This window comes from Kogia breviceps, chromosome X (assembly GCF_026419965.1).
Source record: "Kogia breviceps isolate mKogBre1 chromosome X, mKogBre1 haplotype 1, whole genome shotgun sequence".
In the NCBI taxonomy this organism is placed as follows: Eukaryota; Metazoa; Chordata; class Mammalia; order Artiodactyla; family Physeteridae; genus Kogia; species Kogia breviceps.
Genome location: NC_081330.1, coordinates 132,795,698 through 132,817,886, shown reverse-complemented (window position 1 = coordinate 132,817,886; position 22,189 = coordinate 132,795,698). Strand labels below are relative to the sequence as shown.

General features: G+C 49.6%; 1 protein-coding gene across 2 annotated transcripts in view; it reads right to left on the bottom strand.

The window, feature by feature from the left end:
* PRKX (protein kinase cAMP-dependent X-linked catalytic subunit) overlaps window positions 1–22,189 on the bottom strand; it is an 86,874-nt gene that overhangs the window by 29,729 nt on the left and 34,956 nt on the right. For both annotated transcript variants that reach the window (XM_059050687.2, XM_059050686.2), the window contains exon 3: window positions 9,358–9,621. In XM_059050687.2, coding sequence (XP_058906670.1) covers window positions 9,358–9,621 — 264 coding nt within the window. The remainder of the gene's footprint in view (window positions 1–9,357; window positions 9,622–22,189) is intronic.

The following is a 22,189-nucleotide window of genomic DNA, read 5'->3' as shown; positions in this document are numbered from 1 at the left end:
TGTGTCTGTTAATCCCAAACTCCTAATTTATCCCTCCCCCACCCTTTCCCCTTTGGTAATCATAAGTTTGTTTTCTAAGTCTGTGAGTCCGTTTCTGTTTTGTAAATAAGATCATTTGTATCATTTATTTAGATTCCACATATAAGTGATATCATGATTATCTGTCTTTGTCTGACTTACTCTGCTTAGTATGATCATCTCTAGGTCCACCCATGTTGCTGCAAATGGCTTTATTTCATTCCTTTTTCATGGCTGAGTAATATTCCACCGTATATACGTACCACTTCTTCTTTATCCATTCATCTGTCCATGGACACTTAGGTTGCTTCCATGTCTTGGTTATTGTAAACAGTGCTGCTATGAACACAGGGGCACATGTATCTTCTCAAATTAGAGTTTTCGTCTTTTCTGGATCTACACCCAGGAGTGGGACCTCGAATTCAGCTTTTTCAGATTCCACACGTAAGTGAGATGCTACAGTATGCGTCCTTCTGGGACTGACTTATCTCACTTTAATGCCCCCAAGGTCCAACCATGTTCTCCCAAATGGCAAGATTTCCTTCTTTTTTATGGCTGAATAAGATTCCATTTTATACACATCTCCTATCTGCTTTATCTACAAGCCAAGAAACACGTGAGGCTACCAAAAGCTAGGAGAGGGGCACAGGACAGATGGTTTTCTAGAGCCTTTACAAGGAACACTGCCCTGGCAACACCTTGATTTCCTACGCTGGCCCACAGAACTGTGAGGCGGTAACATTCTGCTGGGTTAAGCCCCTTCGTTTGTGGTACCTTGTTATGGCGGTCCCAGAAGCCCAACGCCCACCCCATGTGGGCCGTGTCACATCAGCCCTCACCCAGTTCACCTCTGCTTCTAAAGCACCTGGGGTCTTCACACTCCACACCGGGTATTGTAACTTGTGTTACGTGACGGGCTACAAGCTCAAGGATGGCCAGAGAAACGAAACATTTGGAAACACAGCTGTGGAGGTCCAGAAAACTGTCATAGAATGATGTCCACGCCTATCTCTTTAAACAGGCTGACCACCCAGTTGCCCCCCCCAGGCTTGGAGACGTGACGTCACGTCACGCAGACGAGCGCCTACAGCTCAGAAAGGAGGTGCGATGGGGTTTCCGTGAGCAAGAACTGCAGGTTCTCCTTGCGACTCTGCCCCGCGATTGGCGGGAGGAAAGAGTCAAAGTGCAGAGGTGACTACTTCACCCCATGCAGATGGCTACTATCAAAAAAAAAAAAACCCAGAAAACAAGTGGTGATGGGGGCGTGGAGAGAAGGGAGCCCTCCTACACTGTAGGTGGGAATGTAAAATGGTGCAGCCGCTGTGGAGAAGAGGATGGAGGGGCCTCAAAAAACTAAAAACAGAATCACCGTTATGATCCAGCAATCCCACTCCCGGGCACATACCCACGAGGCACGAAAGCAGGGTCTTGAAGAGATATCTGTACACGTGTGTTCGTAACAGCACCGTTCACAACAGGCAAAAGGGAGAAGCAACCCACGCGTCCCTCGTGGGTGAATAAACAAAATGTAATAGATCCAGGCTACGGAATACCGTGCGGCCTTGGAAAGGAAGGGAGCTCTGACGCCTGCTACAACAAGGAAGAACCTTGGAGACATTATGCTCAGTGAAAACACAGTGAAAAGGAACAATACCTAATGATCCCACTTACACGAGGCCCCTAGAGGAGTCACAGGCATAGAGACAGAAAGTGGACGGTGGGTCCAGGGGCCGAGGGTGAGGAAGCAGGGCAGCTGCACATTTTAATGGGGACAGAGTTTCAGTTCTGCGAGAAGAAAGGCGTTCTGGAGGTGCATGGCGGGGGCGGCTGTACCACGTTCTGAATGTAATCGATACGCTGAAGTTTACGCTGAAAGGTGGTTGAGACGGTATCTTTGATGCTATGTGTATTTTGCCACAGTTAAAATTTTATAAAGGGCAGAGACAGAAGAGGCTGAGAAAGGAGGGTGTCCCCGTGGGCGGGAGATCCAGGAACAGGTGTCTGACGCCCGGAGTCAAGGTAAGGTGGCCAGGACCTCGGCAGACGCTGGACCAAGGGCGGGTCTGGAAAGGCTCCGGGACCCGTCAGTCCAGACAGAGCCGCGTGTGAGCCACGGGCTGCGGCCCGGCTCCAGACCACGTGTGCCCGGGTTGTCTAGTGTTGCCTTCGCGTCCGGCACCTGTGTACAGACGGGCAGGAAGGAACGGCATCTTAGGAGGGAGCAAACATCCTTTGCGAAGAACTCCTCCAGCAAGAGGTGCAACGATGAAGCACTGAGAGAAGAAACCCCGGTCTTGCAGGTTTGATGTGCAGAAAGTAACAGTGTCTCTGCTCTCCGATACGTCTGTGCACTCTCCCTCTTCCTCTGCCCGTCACCGAGCTCACGCTGACCCTGCCGTGTGAGCGGTGCGTCTGGCCCGAGCCCTCTCCACTGGAGTGCCGGCGGCCCTGGGCGGGAGTCTTCAGCTCTCTCCAGGAACCCACCCAGAGGGTGCTCTTGGGTCCCTGCTTCCCCTCTCCGGGACACCTCTCCATTCCCGACCTCCGATTCTCTTTTCACACGACAGACTCCTTCCCATTTCCCTAGAACCCCTTGTGATACAAAGTGTCAGCCCAATTTCAAATCCTATGGGAGGAATGGAAGGCCACGTCTGCATTGGCGCAGATAGAGACTGCATGGTCTGGTAAGCAGCCAGGAACTCGGGTGCAGCAGGTGGCCGTATGTTCAAGGAAGGAAAGGAGATGGGAGGTGTGGGTTCTTCCCACACGGAGTCGAGCGGGGAGGGGCTCACGCTGCCTGCTGGGCTTTCTCAAGCGACATCCCGTCAGGGGGCACAGAACCGCCTGGCGGTCCGGCTAGGAGTTTCTCGTCCCCAAGACTTAAGTTCAGGAGCACCTTTCTTCCCGCCACACCCACAGCTGAGTCAACGCAAAGTCAAGCCTCGTTGCTCTGGCTCATGAAATTCGTTAATTCCGCCGAACGATCCAGGTACTGGCCCGTTAATGCTGCATTCCCAGGTGGGGCACACTAGATTCAGGTGGCCTGAACCTAGCTGGAAGCCCGGCGCTCAGCCGATGTCCTCACCAGGTGGAGGCGGGTGCAGATAATTGTATCTGTGTTAGGTGTGGTGTCTCCGCTTACATGTGGAAAGGTGAGTCTCTTCCTGGCTTCATCCCGGGGTGTGGGGCACAGATCGAAGGCTGTATGACTTTCCAGTTTCTCAGTAAACTCAGGCAGCATGACTCCCTCATTCAAGTAAAAGCTTTCTCCAAAAAGCCCCCAGGCTTCTTGGATGTAGAGAGGCATAAACTGCTAGAAAGAGCTTCAGACTGCAGTAAACGTGCTTAAAGCCTTAGATTTCAAACAGTACTGCAGCTCCCTAAAAAGTTAAAGAGAATTTCCCTAAGTCCCAGAAAATTCCGTCCTTGGTTAACGCCCGCAAAGAATTGAAAGCAGGGACTCGAACAAACATTTGTACACCCAGGTTCACAGCAGACGATTACTGCCAAGGTGGAAGCCGTCTTCTCCTTTTAAGAGAATTCTCTTTATACTTAAAAAAGCTTCCTGCAAAAAGCTCCCATGCTTCTTGGATGGAGAGAGTCATAAATTGCTAGAAAGAACTTCATACTGCAGTAAGTATGCTAAGACAAGACAGACAGTGGTGGATGTTATTGGGAGAGTGCTGGTCCAGGCTGTGAATTATCGATGCCCTCGGTCTTATCGTTTCTGCTCACTTGGCTCTTGAAGAGAGGGCAAAGTGACACCCGCCGTTCTCAGTTTTCTCACTTATCAGTTCCACCACAACGGGGGGTGGGAGACGGTTATCCAGGTGTGCTCTGTAAAATACATGTCCAATTTCTCACGTGCTCCTACTGCCCACTGCCTTCTGTGGCGTCCCCACTGAGTTGAACTGTGTTCCCCCCCCAAAAGTCCTAGACTCTGGTACCTGTGAATGTATTTGGAAATAGGGTCTTGCAGATGTAATCAGGTTAAGACGGGGACTAGTCCAATGACTCCTGTCCTTAAAAGAAGAGGAAGAGAGAGAGATCTCTCTGTACTCTATTAGAAGGAGGCCGTCTACAAGCCAGGAAGAGAGCCCCACCAGGAACCAAAGCAGCCAGCATCCCGTCCATGGACTTCCAGCACTGGGAGAAATACACTTCTTATAAGGTCACCAATCCCATGGGGTTAGGACCCCACTGTCATGACCTCATTTGGCCTTAACTGCTTCTTAACAACATGATCTCCAAATACAGCCACAATGGGGGTTGGAGCTTCAAGACATGAATTTTGGAGGAACACAAGTTCAGTCCAGAGCAATGGTGGGGATCATGAAGGTGATGGTGATGGTGGTGGCGATGGTGATGATGTTGACGGTGGTGGTGACGGTGGTGATGATGATGGTGATGAATGGTGATGGTGATGGTGGTGATGGTGATAGTGTTAATGATGGTGATGGTGGTGGTGGTGGTGATGTTGATGATGATGGTGGAGATGATGGTGGTGATGATGATGATGGTGATGATGATGATAGTGATAATGATAGTGATGATGGAGATGATGATGGTGGTGATGATGGCGATGATGGCGATGATGGTCATTACAATGTTGATGTTGACGATGGCGATTGTGAGAATGGTGATGATGATGATGGTGATGATGGTGATGGTGGTGATGATGGTGATGATGATGGTGATAGTGATAATGATAGTGATGATGGTGATGATGATGGTGATGATAGTGATAATGATAGTGATGATGGTGATGATGATAGTGATAGTGATAGTGATGATAATGATGGTGATGGTGATGATGGTGGTGAGGATGATGGTGATGATGATGGTGATAATGATGGTGATGATGATGATGATGATTGTGGTGATGGTGATGATGAGGACGGTGATGATGGTGATGATGATAGTGATAGTGATAGTGATGATAATGATGGTGATGGTGATGATGGTAGTGATGATGATGGTGATAATGATGGTGATGATGGTGGTGATGAAGGTGATGGTGATGAAGGTGATGGTGGTGATGGTGATGATGGTGATGGTGAGGACGGTGATGATGGTGATGAAGGTGATAACTGTGGAGATGGTGACGGTGATGACAGGGTGGCGATGTTGCTGATGGTGATGACGTAAGGGTGGGCATGATAAAGTCAGAAGTACCTACTGTCTACTCAGTGCTTTGCTACATGATAGGAACCGTTCTTAGGAAATACTTTCCGATGAGCAGACCCATCCATCGTTAACTATCACCCTACAGGGTAGGAACAGTGCTCACTACACAGATGGGCAAAAGCAAGGCACACGGGGTGATAACAAGAGACAACGTACTCAATCGCACCAGCTGGAGAGTGGGAGACGCAGGGGCCCCGCAGAGGCAAGTGGTCCCCAAATCCACCCTTCATTCCCAACGGCCCCTCTGAGGTGCCTCCGCTAACAGAGGCTCCCGGTAAGGGCAATGAATTTAACCTGCAAGCCGTAAGGTATGCCACCTGGCAATCGTGGGGATGCAAGCCAACCACCTGACCTCTCAGGGCCTCAGATTTCTCAGCTGTAAAATGATGATGGTTGGCCAAACTTATCACCGAGTGTATCTGTGAAACATTTTATCGGTGGTTTGTTTGGATCAGGGCTTCCAAATAAAATGATTAAAAAAAACCCAAAAAACAAAAAACGACCAGGTGGACTATATACCACATGGTACCAATAGGGCGCAGCACCAACGCCATAAAACCAATTTTTAGAATTATATACAGTGTTCACACTCTTCTACGTAAAACCATCCCATTTCATTTGTAGCCATGCAGCAGATGAAATTCTACAGGGGAAAATCAGATTGCATTTAACAGCATCCTAGAACGAAACTGGGTCATTTGTAGAGACATGCATGGACCTAGAGACTGTCACACACGGTGAAGTAAGTCAGAAAAACAAACATCGTATATTAATGCATATATGTGGAACCTAGAAAAATGGTACAGATGAACTTACCTGCAAAGCAGAAATAGACACACAGACGTAGAGAACAAATGTATGGATACCAAGGGGGAAGGAAGGGGTGTGGGATGAATTGGGAGATTGGGATGGACATATATACACTATTGATACTATGTATAAAATAGATAACTGATGAGAACCTGCTGTATAGCACAGGGAACTCTACTCAGTGCTGTGGTGACCTAAATGGGAAGGAAATCCAAAAATGAGGGGATATAGGTGTATGTATAGCTGATGCATTTTGCTGTACAGCAGAAACCAACACCACACTGTAAAGCAACTATACTCCAATAAAAACTAATTAAAAAAAAAATAACTGCATCATAAAAGCGATCCTAGGATAGCCCCTCTCTAAAAACCATCAGAGATGAATCATTTAGTGTGAAACAGCTCCCATATCGTTTCCCACAAATGGGGCTGTTTCTACGACGTGAGGGACACAGGTACCACGTGAACCAACCCCATCTCGTCACGACGCGACGGGTGTATTTTCCAGGCCTACTTCCCAAGATGGGAGCTACTGGCTGCAGGTGGCATCTGAGCACTTTTAAAAGTACAGAGGTTCTGAAATTCTAACCTAATTTTAATTAATTTGAACATTCAATTTAACAACCCATACTCGATGCAGCGACTGAAAAACTTTTAACTATTTCTGGAGAGCCTGGGCACGTGAATCTACTTTTTTTCCAGCTGTTAAGCGTTATGGACGCTAAATACAGATCAAGTGTTTCTGATGAACATTCAGCACCCTCCTTGAGATGCACGCACCAAAGGACAAAAGGCACGTGGAATTTCAAAACCTCAGTAGCAAAGATTCACGTAAAGTCTCTCAGTGCTGATACTTACGATACGTTGAAGCGATCCTATTTGGGATATATTGAATTAAATCGACTTTATGAACAAAATAATCTATACCGGTTTTACCTTTAGAAACATGGCTGCTTAAAAAATGTGAAATAATACACGAGGTCTGCGTTGGACTTGTACTGGACAGCACTGCTCTAGACAGAAATTTTAGGAACTTAAATGACTAAAATTGTCCGGAGGAACAAAACATACATCTTTGTCCCTCGAAATGAAGTCCTGTATGACGGCAGGTATTATCAGCAGCTGTGAGGGTAACAGAAAAAGTAGGGTCCACACAGGCATAAAGAACAGACTGGTGGTTGCCAAGCGGGAGGGGGGAGGGGGAGGGAAGGACTGGGAGTTCGGGGTCAGCAGAGGCAAACTAGTACATACAGGACGGATCAACAACAAGTTCCTACTGTAGAGCCCAGGGAACTCTATTCAACCTCCTGTGATAAACCATCATGGAAAGGAATATGAGAAAGAATGCATATATATGTAGACCCGGAATCACCTTGCTGCACAGCAGAAATAAACACAACAGTGTAAATCAACTATACTTCAATAAAACAAATTTTTGAAAAAAAGAAAGAAAAAGTAGAGTCCATTGTGTCTCCCCCTCTGTCTGGGTGTCTCTACTCAATGCCTAATAACTGTATCAGTTGATGGGGTGGGCAGCTGGGGATACAGGGAAAAAAGCTTATGTTTTATTAGAGAATTAAAAAACAACAGTAAAACAAAAACCACAGCAGAATCACCCAAAACCAAAAGAAACCAAAAACCTAGGAAACGAATGTGTGATGTAAAGGATGAGAGACTGCCAACATGGAAAATAAGAAAGTTCTATTTCCCCCCCAACCCTGCCCCTGGCCCCAGCTTTAGCCACTCCGGGTCTTACTCCTTTCTTTGGAATAAAAATCTAGAATTGAACTCAAAACCATACCTTTAGACCACAAGAGAAGCCCCCAGCGCTTCATGTAAGGGGTCCTCCTCGCTTAACTGCATGGGACTTAAAACACTAACAGTTAACGCTTTTGTTCTCTACATATCATAGGCAGCGTGGTTCCCAGCAGAAAGAGCATGCTGTTTATAAACTCAGAGTCGTGAAAACGCAACCCATACGGCTTTGCAACGACATCAGCCTTACTTATCCAGCATGCTGTCCTTTTCTAAGCTCTAAATTATAGGGTGATACATATTCATTATAAACACTTCTCCCCAGGTAAACAGGGCATTCAGGATCCTTGGGGCAAATTAATCCCAAAGGTATTTTATATTGAATTATGTAAGAGTTTCTTTTATTTTATTATTCTTCATGACATCAACTTTTCGGGGCTAACAATGTTTCTCAGAATTATTTGTCCTGGTAATCCCACTTTGGGAAATCTATATTATAGAATGCATCTCAAACAGGTATCTATAAATAGCGCGAGTACTGCACCTGTACTGACATAGGAGCACAGCCAAACTCACCATGCACTGGCTCAGCAAAAGGACTCTTTTGGTGTTTTGTTGTTATAAGAAATGAAAAGATGTAAGTTTAAAAAAAAACCGACATAAAGACAATGTCAAAATGTTTAAAGGCATAATCCTTCCTACTCAAAGGTGGTGGATTAAAGGAATTCAGCTCTGCCCCCTCCCCAAAAAACAACGAAGAATGATGGAAGGAAACTGTACAACATGTGATCCACCAGGACTAAGAAGGAACCAGGTGACAAAAGCAGCAGAATTTTGGAAGGTGCCCAGGAGACGAAGCTCTGTCTGAGCAGAGCTGAGTGGAAAGCGGAAGGGAGAGTGCAGGGAGAAAGCTCCCGGACTCCACGTATGTGCACGGAACATTCGATGAAAAGGAAAGCTAACTGGAGAGCTACCCCCTCACACCTGTCGGAATGGCTCTTATCAGAAAGGCAAGCTGTCACATGACTTGGTGAGGGCGTGGAGAAAAGGGAACGCACGTGCACTGTTGGTGGGAATGTAAACTGGTGCAGCCACTACGGAGAACAGGATGGGGGCTCCTCAAAAAACTAAAAACAGAGCTACCATGTGATCCAGCAATCCTACTCCTGGGTATATATCTGGAGAAAACTCTAATTCGAAAAGATACATGCACCCCAATGTTCACTGCAGCACTGTTTACAGTAGCCAGGACATGGAAGCAACCTCAGTGTCCATCGACAGACGAATGGATAAAAATATGCTGTACGTACACACACGCACACGCACACACACGCGCACACGCACACACACACTGGAATATTACGCAGCCAGAAAAATGGATGGAATCACGCCACCTGCAGCACCGTGGATGGACCCGGAGGTGGTCATACTGAGTGAAGCGAGTCAGACAGGGAAGGACAAGTACCGTACGATGTGGCTTCTCTGTGGAATCTAGGGAAAAAGGTGGTCACCGCGCAGGGGACGCAGAGCATATGCCGCCAGAGGCAGGGGGAGGGAAGACGGGAACACGGGGGGATGTTCACTTACTTGTCCGCCAGTTTCTTGGCGAACCCAAAGTCAGTGAGCTTGATGTGACCGTGTCTATCCAGCAGGATGTTCTCCGGCTTCAGGTCCCTGTAGACGATCTCCTTGGAGTGCAGGTACTCGATGGCACAGACGATCTCCGCGGAGTAGAAGAGCCCGGTGGGGCTGGAGAAGCGGCCCTGGTTGCGCAGGTAGCTGAAGAGCTCGCCGCCCGGCACGAACTCCATCAGCATGTACAGGAAGCGGTCGTCGTGCCCCGTCCAGAACCTGCGGGGCCAGAGCGGGAGTGAGGGCTGCGCCTCGGGGGGACAGAGAGGGACAGGGACGGACAGATGCCGAGGTGGCACTCAGACGGAGGTCGTGTTACATGAACAGGTCATGTTAAGATATATCTCTAGGTGAGACGGGATCACACGAAGTGAAGTCAGTCAGACAGAGGAAGACATATACCCTATGATGTCACTTACACGTGGAATCTAAAATGAGACACAAACGGACTTACCTACGAAACAGAGACAGACTCACAGACACAGAGAGCAGACTGGTGGCTGCCAAGGGGGAGGGGGTGGGGGAGGGAAGGACTGGGAGTTTGGGGTCAGCAGATGCAGACTAGTATATGTAGGATGGATAGACAACAAGGTCCTACCGTAGAGCACAGGGGACTCTATTCAAATTCCTGCGATAAACCATCGTGGAAAAGAATATGACAGAGAATGCATATATACGTATAACGGAGTCACTTTGCTGTGAGGCAGAAATTAACACGACATTGTAAATCAACTCGACTTCAATTAAATCTTTAAAAAAAATGATATACCTCCGGGTCCATGTTAGCATACTCATATACATGGACAGATGCAAGACATGTGTGCGGACAGATGTTAAGATTTGGTAGAGATCGATGTTAAGATGTGTCTACAAAAAACAAAGAAAAAGATGCATCTATAGGTATTAGAACAGAAAAACCAACACATAAACAGGTGATTATTTTGTAAGAAAAGATACATCCCCAGGTAGATGTTAAGATACTCATACAGATGGACCGATGCCGACTTCTGTGTGTGGACAGATGCTAAGATCTGGTAGAGAGCGATGTTATTGGTAGAGATACATGTTAAGACATGGCATAGACAGATGTCACGTTATGTGTATAAATACGCATTAAGATCGATCTCTAGGTGGATGTTAAGATACTCGTATAGGTGAACAGATGTCGAGATATGTGTGTGGACACATGTCAAGGTTTGGCAGAGATCCATGTTATGGGTACAGGTACGCATTCGATGTGCTAAGATGGGACACAGATGATGTGATGTTACGTGTACAGACACACGTTTAGACACGTATAGGTAGACGTTAAGATTCAGGTACACACAGACGTTAGGGTACAGGGAGACACGATGCTGAGGGATGGCTGTCCTCTCGATGTGCAAAGGTCTCAGAATGGCCAAGCGTAAACACCAACTCTGGATGGTAAACTGGTGAACAGCTTGTTGAACGGCTTGTTATGGGCCGCATTGTGTCCCCAACCCCCAAATTCATATGTGAAGTCCTCACCGCAGGACCTCAGGAGGTGATTCAATTAGGAAACACGGTCTTTAAAGAGGGGATGAAGGTACGACGAGGTCACTAGGGTGGGCGGGCCCCGATCCCACGGGGAGGAGAGGGCCGTCCCCACGGTCTCAAAGGGCACCCACAAGGCCGACATCCTGACCTCACACTTCCAACCTCCCGAAACACGCGCCAGTAAATCTGCGGCCTCAGCCGTGCCATCTGTGGTGCTGTCTCACAGCCCGAGCGGACTCACGGGGGGTGGGCACGCCTCAGGGATCACACCTGGCTCAGTGGCCCCATGGCCGTGCCGTCAAGACCGCAAACTTCCAGTCCATTCCCGACGGCCTCCCAGACAAGGTGGCCATTAACAAAACCCCAAAGTAAGAGATTTCTAAGCAACGACGGGTAGCAGATGTCCCCAGAGAATCAGAAGAGACGCACCATCCTTAGAAAGGCATCGATCGGCTCTCTTCGTGCAAGAAAAGGCAGCAGCGAGAAACTGAGGAGAAAAGAAGAGTACGGATGCAAGAGGAAGACAGAGTCCTGAATGAATTTTAGAGGTCATGGCCGAGAGGAAAAGCAACAACTACATCCTGGGGAGATAAGCACTGATGGAGAAGGAAGTTTGCCTGTAAAGGAGACGCAGCTATGCGTGGCTGATTCGCTTTGTGATACAGCAGAAACTCATACACCGTTGTAAAGCAATTACACTCCCATAAAGGTGTTAAAAAAGATGTAGAAAAAAAGAGACACCTCTTTGGAAGTAATAAGGGCTCTGTTTCTGAGCGGATTTAGGACACAGAGGCGTGACTGACGCACAGGCATACCAAGGTCCCCCTGCAGGATCGGGACACACAGAGGATGACGTGAACCAACGTCAGGCTACCGTGCCAACGGTGCCCGATTCCCCGACCCCCCAGCCCGGGCATCTTCTCTGCTCAGGACACTGTGCTCCCCTCCAAGGCTGGTCCCATGCGTCCATCTGGGCTTCCCTGAAAACAAAGGATGCTCTGAGGACCCATCCCCGCGGGAGGATGCTCAGGGCACCATCCGCCAGATGGTCTTGCCTGCTGGGATGGGCTGTTCCAATAAAATAAAGAAAAATGCGGGCACACCTCCTTTCAGTGTGCGTTGCACACACCACATTTTTAACAAATGGAAGGTCTGTGACAATCCTGCTCCGTGAGCCACTCTACGGGCGCCATTTTTGCAACAGCATTTGCTCACTTTGTGTGTCTGGGTCCCCTTCTGGTAATTCTCACGATACTTCGAACCCTTTCGTTATTGTGGCCATCTGTGATTTTGGGTGTTTCTCTTGCAAAAAAGCAAGTCACGGAAGGCTCAGAGGGTGGTGAGCAATTTTTACCAACAAAGTGTTTTTCACTATGGTACCCACGTTGCTTTTTTGAGACATAATGGTACTGCACACTTAACAGACTACAGTCCACCGTAAACGTAACTTTTAGATGCGCTGGGAAACCAAAAACTTCTTGTGACTCGCTTTACGGCGATATGTGCTTTACTGTGGCGCTCTGGAACAGAACCCACCGTTATCTCGGAGACCTGCCTGTAATAAACCGCGTCAACACATATACCCAAAGCGTTGGAGGAGACAGTCTGCAAGGACCCAAAAACTAGCTGGAAGGAAAGTCACAAAGCAATAACCCAGTGCGGCAGTGGTCTGGAAGGTGTGAATTTATGCAATAAATAAAAGGATGGGGGACTTCCCGGGCGGTCCAGGGGTCAGGACTCGGCGCTCTCACTGCCGAGGGCACGGATTTAATGCCTGGTTGGGGAACTAAGATCCCTGTAAGTCTTGCGGTGCGTGTGGTCAAACTTGAAGAGAGAAAAAAAAAAAAGAAGGGCTGCAGAGAGGAAAAATGCCCCCCATCGTAGATGTGAAAAGCTTTTCTATGCCCAAGGGAAGCCTTTTAAAAACAAAAAAGGACAACACACCCGCCTGATGTTCAAATGAATGGCTGCTTTGTTACGCACGACGGTTTATGTGTCTTTGCACAATATGGGCCACGCGCCACAAAAGGCTTTCTCTACATGCGCGTTTACGCGTGCAGCCTCTTTGCACGACGGGTGCAGCTGGGGGCTGACGGCTACCCTCCGACAGGGTTGCTGTACACGCCATCCGTTCTCGGTGGTCCTCGCTGACTGCTGCCTCTTGGAGCCAGGGACGGCCCAGGATCCGGTCTGCAAGCAGCACGCTGGCAGCCACGTCTAGGTGTTGCTTTTCCCCCGGTTCTCTGTCCTGTTCCCCTTCTCACATCTTACAGCTCAAAAGCTCAAGATTTGCAGTGTTGAGTCGAGGGAACGCCGCGCGCGGGAAGAGCGCTTTGGGGTCGCGGGTTGCGGCTGCTGTTGCTGGAGTGGAACACAACTTTGTCCCCCCAGAGTGTCTCTTTGGCGCGCGGATTATTTCCAGCTGGAAACAGTCAAGGCCCAGAGACTCAAAGAAGCAGCCTTGACCTTCCCGCTCACGGCCTAAAGGAATTTAGACGGAGGAGCTGTTCCTGGAACGCTACCCTCACCAGAGATGTCTGCCGGTGATGTGGGCCACCCGTGGTGGGGACACAGCAGGGCCTGGAGATCAGGGTCCACCCTGTGTCCCCCTGTCTCTGCAGGCTCAGCAAACACGTGTTTACCAACCTTTTTCTTTTCCGTCTCCGTGTCAACGGCCTTCCTCCCCTTTCAAGTCCCAAGCCACTACCCAGCAGGCTCTTTCGTCTTTAGCTGAAGATGACAGCATTTAAGATGGGGGTTTGGACCATTATCTGTGAGTGACTCCGTTTTCCCGGGTCTCTCCCGTGTGTCCAGGGGATTCAACTTTTGTGTGACTTTCCCCTGTTCATCCGTCTCAAGTCCACTTCATTCTTAGACCAGCCAGAAGAGCCTAGAAGCATAAGGAAAATGTCTCCCTCCCCGACATGGCTTTCTGGAGAAATCGTCTGACCAGACGCCCATCTTCCTTCCATCATTTAGGATCGAGATGAGTCGTTATCTTTGGGCCGCCCACCCCCCTTCTCCGCTCCACATACCGATGTGTATGGCAAAGGCGTCCCGAGCCGTGATGCTTGAATAGAAGTGCACGGCACCCCAAACGCACGACAGCCTCCCTGTGTTTTGCGGGCGAGCTCAGAACCCAGCAAGGGCTTTGCGGTCCTGACGGGGAAATGTGTTCTAGGGCAGGGGGTCCCCGAGCCCCAGGCCACGGTACTGGTCCGCGCCCTGTTAGGAACCGGGCCGCACAGCAGGGGATGAGCCGCCCCCCATCTCTCCCCATCAATACCGCCTGAAGCCCACCATACACACACACACCTTCCGTGGCAAGGCTGTCCTCCACAAAACCGGTCCCCGGGGCCAAAAAGGTTGGGGACGGCTGTTCTAGGATCCTGACACCTGACTGGTGAACCTGTACACCGAACCGCTACGTAAACTGGTGACCTGCTGAATTTCTCTGGGGCAGGGCGGATGGCCAATCTAGCTAGAACTCATCCGGAAAGGCGTGGTATTCTGGGATTTCGGGGCCCAACCGAGCCCTTAAGACGACGTGAAACAGTCAATAATGTCTTAAGCAAGGGCACTACCGTTTTCTACAGCTGTGAACTGGGTTGAAAAGGTAGGAGAAATAGATACAAGCCTATCTCTCCTCTGCTCCAGGGCACAAACGCATGCGTGTACACACACACACACACACACAGATACACACACAGACACACACACAGACACACACAGACACACACACACACACACACACACACACACACACACACACACACACACACACACACACACACACACACCCCTGGAGGTCATCAGTGAGCTGCCAGGCACCTCGTTCTTTGCGCATCTTCCGCAACCGCTCCCACAGAGCCACCGTCAGGATAAGAAACTGCCCGGCCGTACTCTCAGCTCTGGAAAACAGTGCATCACAAGGTTCCGAGGCAAACTCACCTCAAGCCTCAGGAGCATCGGGTCATGAACAATGTGGGGAGACGAAGACAGGACCGAGGTGGGGCTGGGAGCGAGGAACGAGGTAACTCTCAGGCTGAGCAAGGAGTGGAGTGCGCCAGTCCCCAAAACAGCGGGGCTGGACACCAGGTGATTCGGGAAGGAGGCCGGGGCCACAGTCTCTCTGTCCGTCACCTGGGCTCCACGGGAACTGCACTTTCATCCACGGGTGGGTCGACCGACGTAGGAAGCAACCGAGGGTCAAGTGTCTATTATCCGGCCCCCAATTCCTCACACGTCAAGCCATTCTCGGATACCAGCTGGGTTTCCTAGAATTCAACTCAGTTCTGGTACTGTGCTCCCAGAGTCAGCATCAGACCCCACGGGGTAAGGCCTCAGTCCCACAAGACCCCAACGGCAAGTCCAGGGGGTCACCCGTGCTTCTGACCGACCGGCTACAGGTGGAAGGGTGCCAGGACCTCTCCTTGGGTTTAATTTGCTGGAACGGCTCACAGAAGTCAGAGGAACATTTACGCACTAGATCACCGGTTTATGGTAAGAGGAGCTAACTCAGGAACAGCCAGATGGGACCGATGCGGAGGGTGAGATTTGGGGAGGGGGCAGGGGACCCCGACACCCTCTCCAGGCTGCACTCTCTCCAGATCTCTACACGTTCACCAACGTGGAAGCTCTCTGAACCCCATCTTTTTGGGGTCTGACCCAGGCTTCATTACACAGGTCTTTTTAACTCACTGGCCATTGGGAAGTGAACTCAACCTCGGGCCCCCCTCCGCTTCTCAAGGTCAGGGCGGGACGGAGAGTCCCAACCCTCTAACGGGTTGGTTCCCCTGGCAACCAGCCTCCAGCCACAGGTGACCCGGGGGGCTTTCCAAGAGCCACCACTTTAACCTCACAGAAGACACCTTGATGGCTCTCAACACTTAGGACATTTCAAGGGTTTTAGGAACTCTGTGCCAGGAACTGGGAAGACGGCCAAATAAATGTTTCTTACGATAAATCACCGTATCACAATCTCAAATGTCACAAACAAGGGATAGAGCGGGGAGAACTATACTGACCGATAAAGATGGGTGAAGGTGTGTGTTCCACAAATATCTAATGAAATCGAACAAAACTTCAACAAGCCGTCATACCTAAGAAAGCCACCGCACACTAAGCGGGTAAGTCACTTTTACCTACGCAGATCGCACGCAAAAGTGATCCGTCATCAGCTTGCTTAAGAAGCAACCGTTTTCAAACAAAGGCACCCATAACAAATAGAAATTATGGCTATAAAACAAACAAAAACCCTGAGGGCCCCGATACCACTTTCCTTCTCCAAATCACGAAAATCAAATAAATATCGAAAGGAAGAAAAAAAAATTCCTGCGATACACCTTTGCTTCAAAGCTCCACCAGTTAAGAGGCTTCTTCTATGGAAAGAATTTGTAAAGAGTGGGGTATTATTAATGACCAGAACTAAACAAATATTCAAACAGTTCCTGACATCACGATTCCAAAAACAGTTACAGTCAGTCATCACTTGGTGCCTGTGGCTGATAGGAGGGAGTCCATGTGACCACAGAGGAATTAAACTCTTGAGTTCAGAAAATCAGAAACAGGATAAACTACATCAATCAGCCAATGTGTTCATCCAGAGTCATTCTCAACAACAGCAGGACGCTGTCTCTTGCACCCAGGCTACCAAAAAAATAAAAGTTTGAGGGCAAAAAGCAAGCTTTATCACAGCGCTACGAGAAAAGCACGCATGTAGCGGGTCTAGAAAGGGCATGGGCCCCACGGTTAGCATCACAAAGCAACACCTCCAGTAACTCACGATCACCCGTCTCTATCGACCTCACCGCCCACCGGTTTTCTCTTTGTTTGGTGGACACAACACCTGGACAAGGATCCAGTTCGGGGAATCCCCGGGCGGTCCGGTGCTTGACACTTTGCCTTCCAGTGCAGGGGGTGCGGGTTCGAGCCCGGGTCAGGGAGCTAAGCTCCCACGTGCCTCGCGGCCAAAACACCAAAACACATAAAGTGGAAGCAATATTGTCACAAGTTCAATAAAGACTTAAAAAATGGTCCACATTAAAAAAAAAAAAAAATCTTAGAAACAAAAAAAAAACAAAGGACCCACTTCATACCTGGCAATGTCCTGTCTTGGACACATTGGAAAGGGCATCTCCCGTTCGGCCTGTCAGGAGCCCTGTGGGAAGCAGGGGAACTGCCTCTCAACGCAGAACACAGAAGGAGGGTGTGTCCCAGCAAGATGGGAAGGGTTGGCCAGGTGTTATCTGTGGTCAAAGGAGGCCGGGGACAGACACACAGGGAAGCTGGAAACTGAGGCACCAGTCAAACCCCAGAGCTGTGGACGCACCGTAGAGAGTCTGCACTTTGTCGAGGGCAGGAAGGAAAGTCACCGATGGGACTGCACAGCAAAGGGTGACAGCTGGGTTTCCATGTCAGAAAGAAGCCCCAGCGTCCAATCAGGAGGGGATGAGCCCTGGGGAGGTGACCGAGAAGAAAGAGAGGGGACCCAGGTGCACAGAGGCGGATGGACTTTGGAGACGTGATTTAGAAGAGGAGAGGGCAGGTCTGGAAAAGACGAAATCTAACTCGCAAAGATACATGCACCCCTGTATGCACTACAGCCAAGACGTGGAAGCAACGGAAGTGTCCATCAACAGAGGAATGGATACAGAAGGTGGGGTACATATACACACAATGGAATACCACTGAGCCATGAAAAAGAAGGAAACAGTGCCACTTGCAGCGGCCTGGATGGACCTGGAGATGATCATACCACGTGCAGTCAGACAGACAGAGAAAGACAAACGTCATACAACATCACTCATATGTGAAATCTAAAAAGTAACAGAAATGAATCTATATACAAAACGGAAACAGACTCACAGACACAGAGGCATGGATGGACCTAGAGATTATCATATTGAGTGAAGCCAGAAAGAGAAAGACAAATACCATATGATATCACGTATATGCGGAATCTAAAATATGATACAAACGAACTTACGTACACAACAGAAATAGACTCACAGACACAGAAAACAAACTTATGGTTACCAAAGGGAAAAGGGGGGAGGGATTAAAAACTAGGGGTTTGGGGTTAACATATACACACCACTATACATAAAATAACCAACAAGGACCTACTGTACAGCACAGGGAACTGTACTCAGTATCTTATAATCATCTATAATGGAAAAGAATAGGAAAAAAGTTTTACATAAATATATAAAACTGAATCACTTTGCTGTACACATGAAAGGAGCAGAATATTGTAAATCAACTATAGTTCAAAGAATTAAAAAAAAAAAAAAAAAAAAGGAAGAGGAACGGGCAGAAGCCCTGGTTAGAGTGGATACAGAAGCAAAGAAAAGGAAACCAAAAACAGTGCCCGGGGGTAGGGGGGGACCCAGGAGCTGGAAGGGCCATTTGGGGGGAGTCCAAAGGAGGAACTGATTGGAGGCGTGGGGCAAAGAGGAAGGTCAAGAATTTCTTTCCAACATGAGGACCCTGAACTGCCTGCGGAGACGTCCGGGCAGAAGCGACCGGGCGCCACCCGGGTGGATGAGTCTAGCTCGGAAGGAGCAGGTGTCGAGTGAGAAGCTGAGTTCAGGAGGCTAGAGTGTCTAGTGTGCAGCAAGCGTGACCACAGTGCATGATTTTGGGAGCACGTGCACACATTCACGCACGTCTGCCCCCTATACCACGTCCGCTCCCTGGTCCTCCCACCTCTACCTCGCGTGGCCCAGCTTCTCTCCAAGGAAAAGCTAAGAGACCTCCCTCCCTTTCTGTATGCCCTCACCCCTGCCCTGCCTGCCGGAACACGTCCACCCAAAATGCCCAAGAGGGATCTCTATGAAGCAGAGTTAAAAACACTGAGAGGCAAAAAAAAAATGTGTATAATATGCTGTAAGGATGCCACACTCTGCGTGTGTGTGTGTGTGTGTGTGTGTGTGTGTGTGTGTGTGTGTGTGCGCGCGCGGGTGCTCTTTAAGCACAGGGAGAAGGACAGAAGGCATCATACCATACTGTCAACGTGGTGGCCTGGTGATGATGGAGGCACAAAGGAAGAAAGAAAAGGGAATGAGGCAAGCTGAGAAAAAAAAAAAAAAAGAAAAGAAAAGCAGAGAAGAGAAGAGAAAATGCTTAAGCACTCTCCACGGGCAGGAAAGACGTCTGTACATCTGTGTTGACAGCAGCATTATAAGAGCCAAGAGGTGGAGGCAACCCAAGTGTCCACACGGATGACAGATATAAATAAGTGTGTTCCGGTCACACAATGGAATATTACTCGGCCATGAAAAAGGAAGGAAATTGTGCTGCAGGCCACAGTGTGGATGCACCTTGAGAACATGACGCTTGGTGAGAGAAGCCAGACCCGAAAGGACACACAGTGTGTGACTCCACTCAGAGAAGGCCCGTAGAGTTGTCACAACCATCAGAAAGTAGACGGTGGGGCTGGGGGAGGGGGAGGGGGACGCAGTGTTTCATGGGCACCATGAGTTCCAATTTTGCAAGATGAAAAGGTTCTGGAGATGACGGTTGGGATGGCTGCACGATGTGGATGGACTTAATGTCACTGAATTATACACTTAAAAATGGTCAAGATGGCAGATGAATGGATAAAGAAGATGTGGCACATGTATACAATGGAATGTTACTCGGCCATAAAAAGCAACGACGTTGAGTTATTTGTAGTGAGGTGGATGGACCTGGAGTCTGTCATACAGAGTGAAGTAAGTCAGAGAAAAACAAATACCGTATGCTAACACATATATATGGAATCTTAAAAAAAAAAAAAGAGGTTCTGAAGAATGTAGGGGCAGGACAGGAATAAAGACGCAGACGTAGAGAATGGACTTGAGGACACGGGGAGGGGGAAGGGTAAGCTGGGACGAAGTGAGAGAGTGGCATGGACATATACACACTAGCAAATGTAAAATAGATAGCTAGTGGGAAGCAGCCACATAGCACAGGGAGATCAGCTCGGTGCTCTGTGACCACCTAGAGGGGTGGGATAGGGAGGGAGGGAGGGAGACGCAAGAGGGAGGAGATATGGGGATATCTGTATAGGTATGGCTGATTCACTTTGTGATACAGCAGAAACTAACACACCACTGTAAAGCAGTTATACTCCAATGAAGATGTTAAAAAAAAAGGTCAAGATGGTAAATTTTATGAGGTACACTTTACCACGATTAAAAAATTAAAGTTGAAAAAATGCATTCGAGAGAACATATTAATCAATTATTCCATAAACAGCAAAAAAAAAAAAGTGGCCGTCGTTGACAACGACAGGAGCACACGGGCAGAGACGTCAGCTCCGAGCTCCCAGAAGCACTTTCCACCTTTGACTATTGTCTTTTATCTGCGAAGTCTGCAGTGAGCACCTCCCCTACGGCATGTTAATTAACTTAAAAGTCAGCCTCATTTAGCTGCAGACGCCTAACTTTAAAGTTGGTCACAATCTCTCCAGATGCTGCCGTAAAGCTGGGAGAAAATGGAAAGCCACTCACGTCATCCTGTGTTGAGCTCCACTGCCCGGCGCGGAGGTTCTGGAACATTCCTTCCACTTTCCGAACCGGCTCCGTGGTAACCAGTGCCCCCCGCGGCCCCGCCGAGGTGACCTGAACTTGCTTCGCCGTCCCCAACCCCAGGGTCCCCCTGCTGTGGTCCCCAGGGGCCCCAACCCTCGGTGGCTCCACCTGATGTCTTCCCGAGGACGACCGCCCGCTCGCTCTCTCCCGAGAAGGCCCCCTGGAAGTTGCCCCACCCGGAACCCGCTCTCTCCCGTCCAACTTCCCAGGCGTGTGCCGGGCCAGCACGCCGCTGTGGAAGGCGGGACGGGGTGACCGCGTGCTCCGTCCTTGCTCCCCAGTCCCCAGCTGAACGCACAGCGAGGCGCACCCTCCGAGGTACCCACATCCAGTGTGGCCACCTAACCTCCCCAGAGGTGCCCTGGGGGGCCGTCCCCACCTCTTCCTCCTCCTCCTCCTCCTCCTCCTCCTCCTGAGTTACACACCAGCATCAATGCTGCAGCTCCCACCCAGGTCCAGCCTTGCGTCCAAGGTGCACTCAGATTCCTCCCCATGTCCCAGCCTCTTGGCTGACCCGTGGCCCCTGCACCAAGACTTCCCGCCACCTGTCGGCCAACAAATGCCTCCTCCTTCTGCGAGCTTCTGCCGCAGCGTCCTCCGCGGCGTGGCACCTCCCGCCCCAAAGGGCTGACGACTCTATCCTCGCCGACCACGCTGGGATCTACCAGAGCCTCATCGGGGACGCCTCGGGCTCCCTCCGCCGGGAGAGTGCACACCTCCATGTCACAAGCAGCCACCCTGCCCCACCCCGCAAAATGGACATTTCATTACGTTTGGACGGAGAACAGAACGAGTCACTGGGAAGCGGCTGTGTTGCTTCTGTCACAGCTGTGTCCCTTGTAGGCGATGGTGAAAGTGGAAGGAGGGCTATTTCTGGACTTTCGCTTCTGAAACTCAAGTGCAAGAGGGGTCAAGGGAAGTCAGAACAGGGTGTTGTTTCCTCCTGAACTATCAGAAAAGCCAAGGAAGAGTTTTACTAACTACCCGTCCACGTGCCAATGGAGATGCACACCAGACTCACGTCTGTGGGCAGGAAGAAAGACCTTTCCTTTAGGCTATGGGCTCGTCCTCTCCGGACTATGACCCAAGTTCCTCTACGTGGAGATCCAAGCTGTCACTTCGCCCGTCAGGAGAAGGGTGTGCCCCATGGGTGATGGACCTCTGAGTTCTTTCATACCCAGATCTCTACGGGAAAAAAGCCAATGAAGCCTGGCTGGCTGGCTGGGTCTTCTACTGCACAACGAGAGACATGGCACTGGGACTGTCACTGGGTCCACAGGCTCACCACCAGGACTAAATGATGGAACCCCACGCGCAGGGGCTGGGACAGGAAAGTGAGAAGGGACCCCCGCCCACCTCATCGCTGCGGGTGCCTCTATCACAGGCGTCCTCAACCAACCATCCATCCCTCATTCCACCCACCCACCCATCCGTCAACCTATCTATTTGTCTACCATCTGTGTATCCATCCGTCTATCCATCCGTCCACCCATCCATCCATCCATCCATCCATCCACCCCCCCACCCCCCATCCATCCATCCATCCTATCTACCTATCAATCTATTTATCTATTTCTATATCACCTGCCTATCCTTCCTGTCTGTCTTCCTTCCTTCCTTCCATCCATCCATCCACGCATTCTTTCTTTCTATCTATCTATCTATCTATCTATCTATCTATCTATCTATCT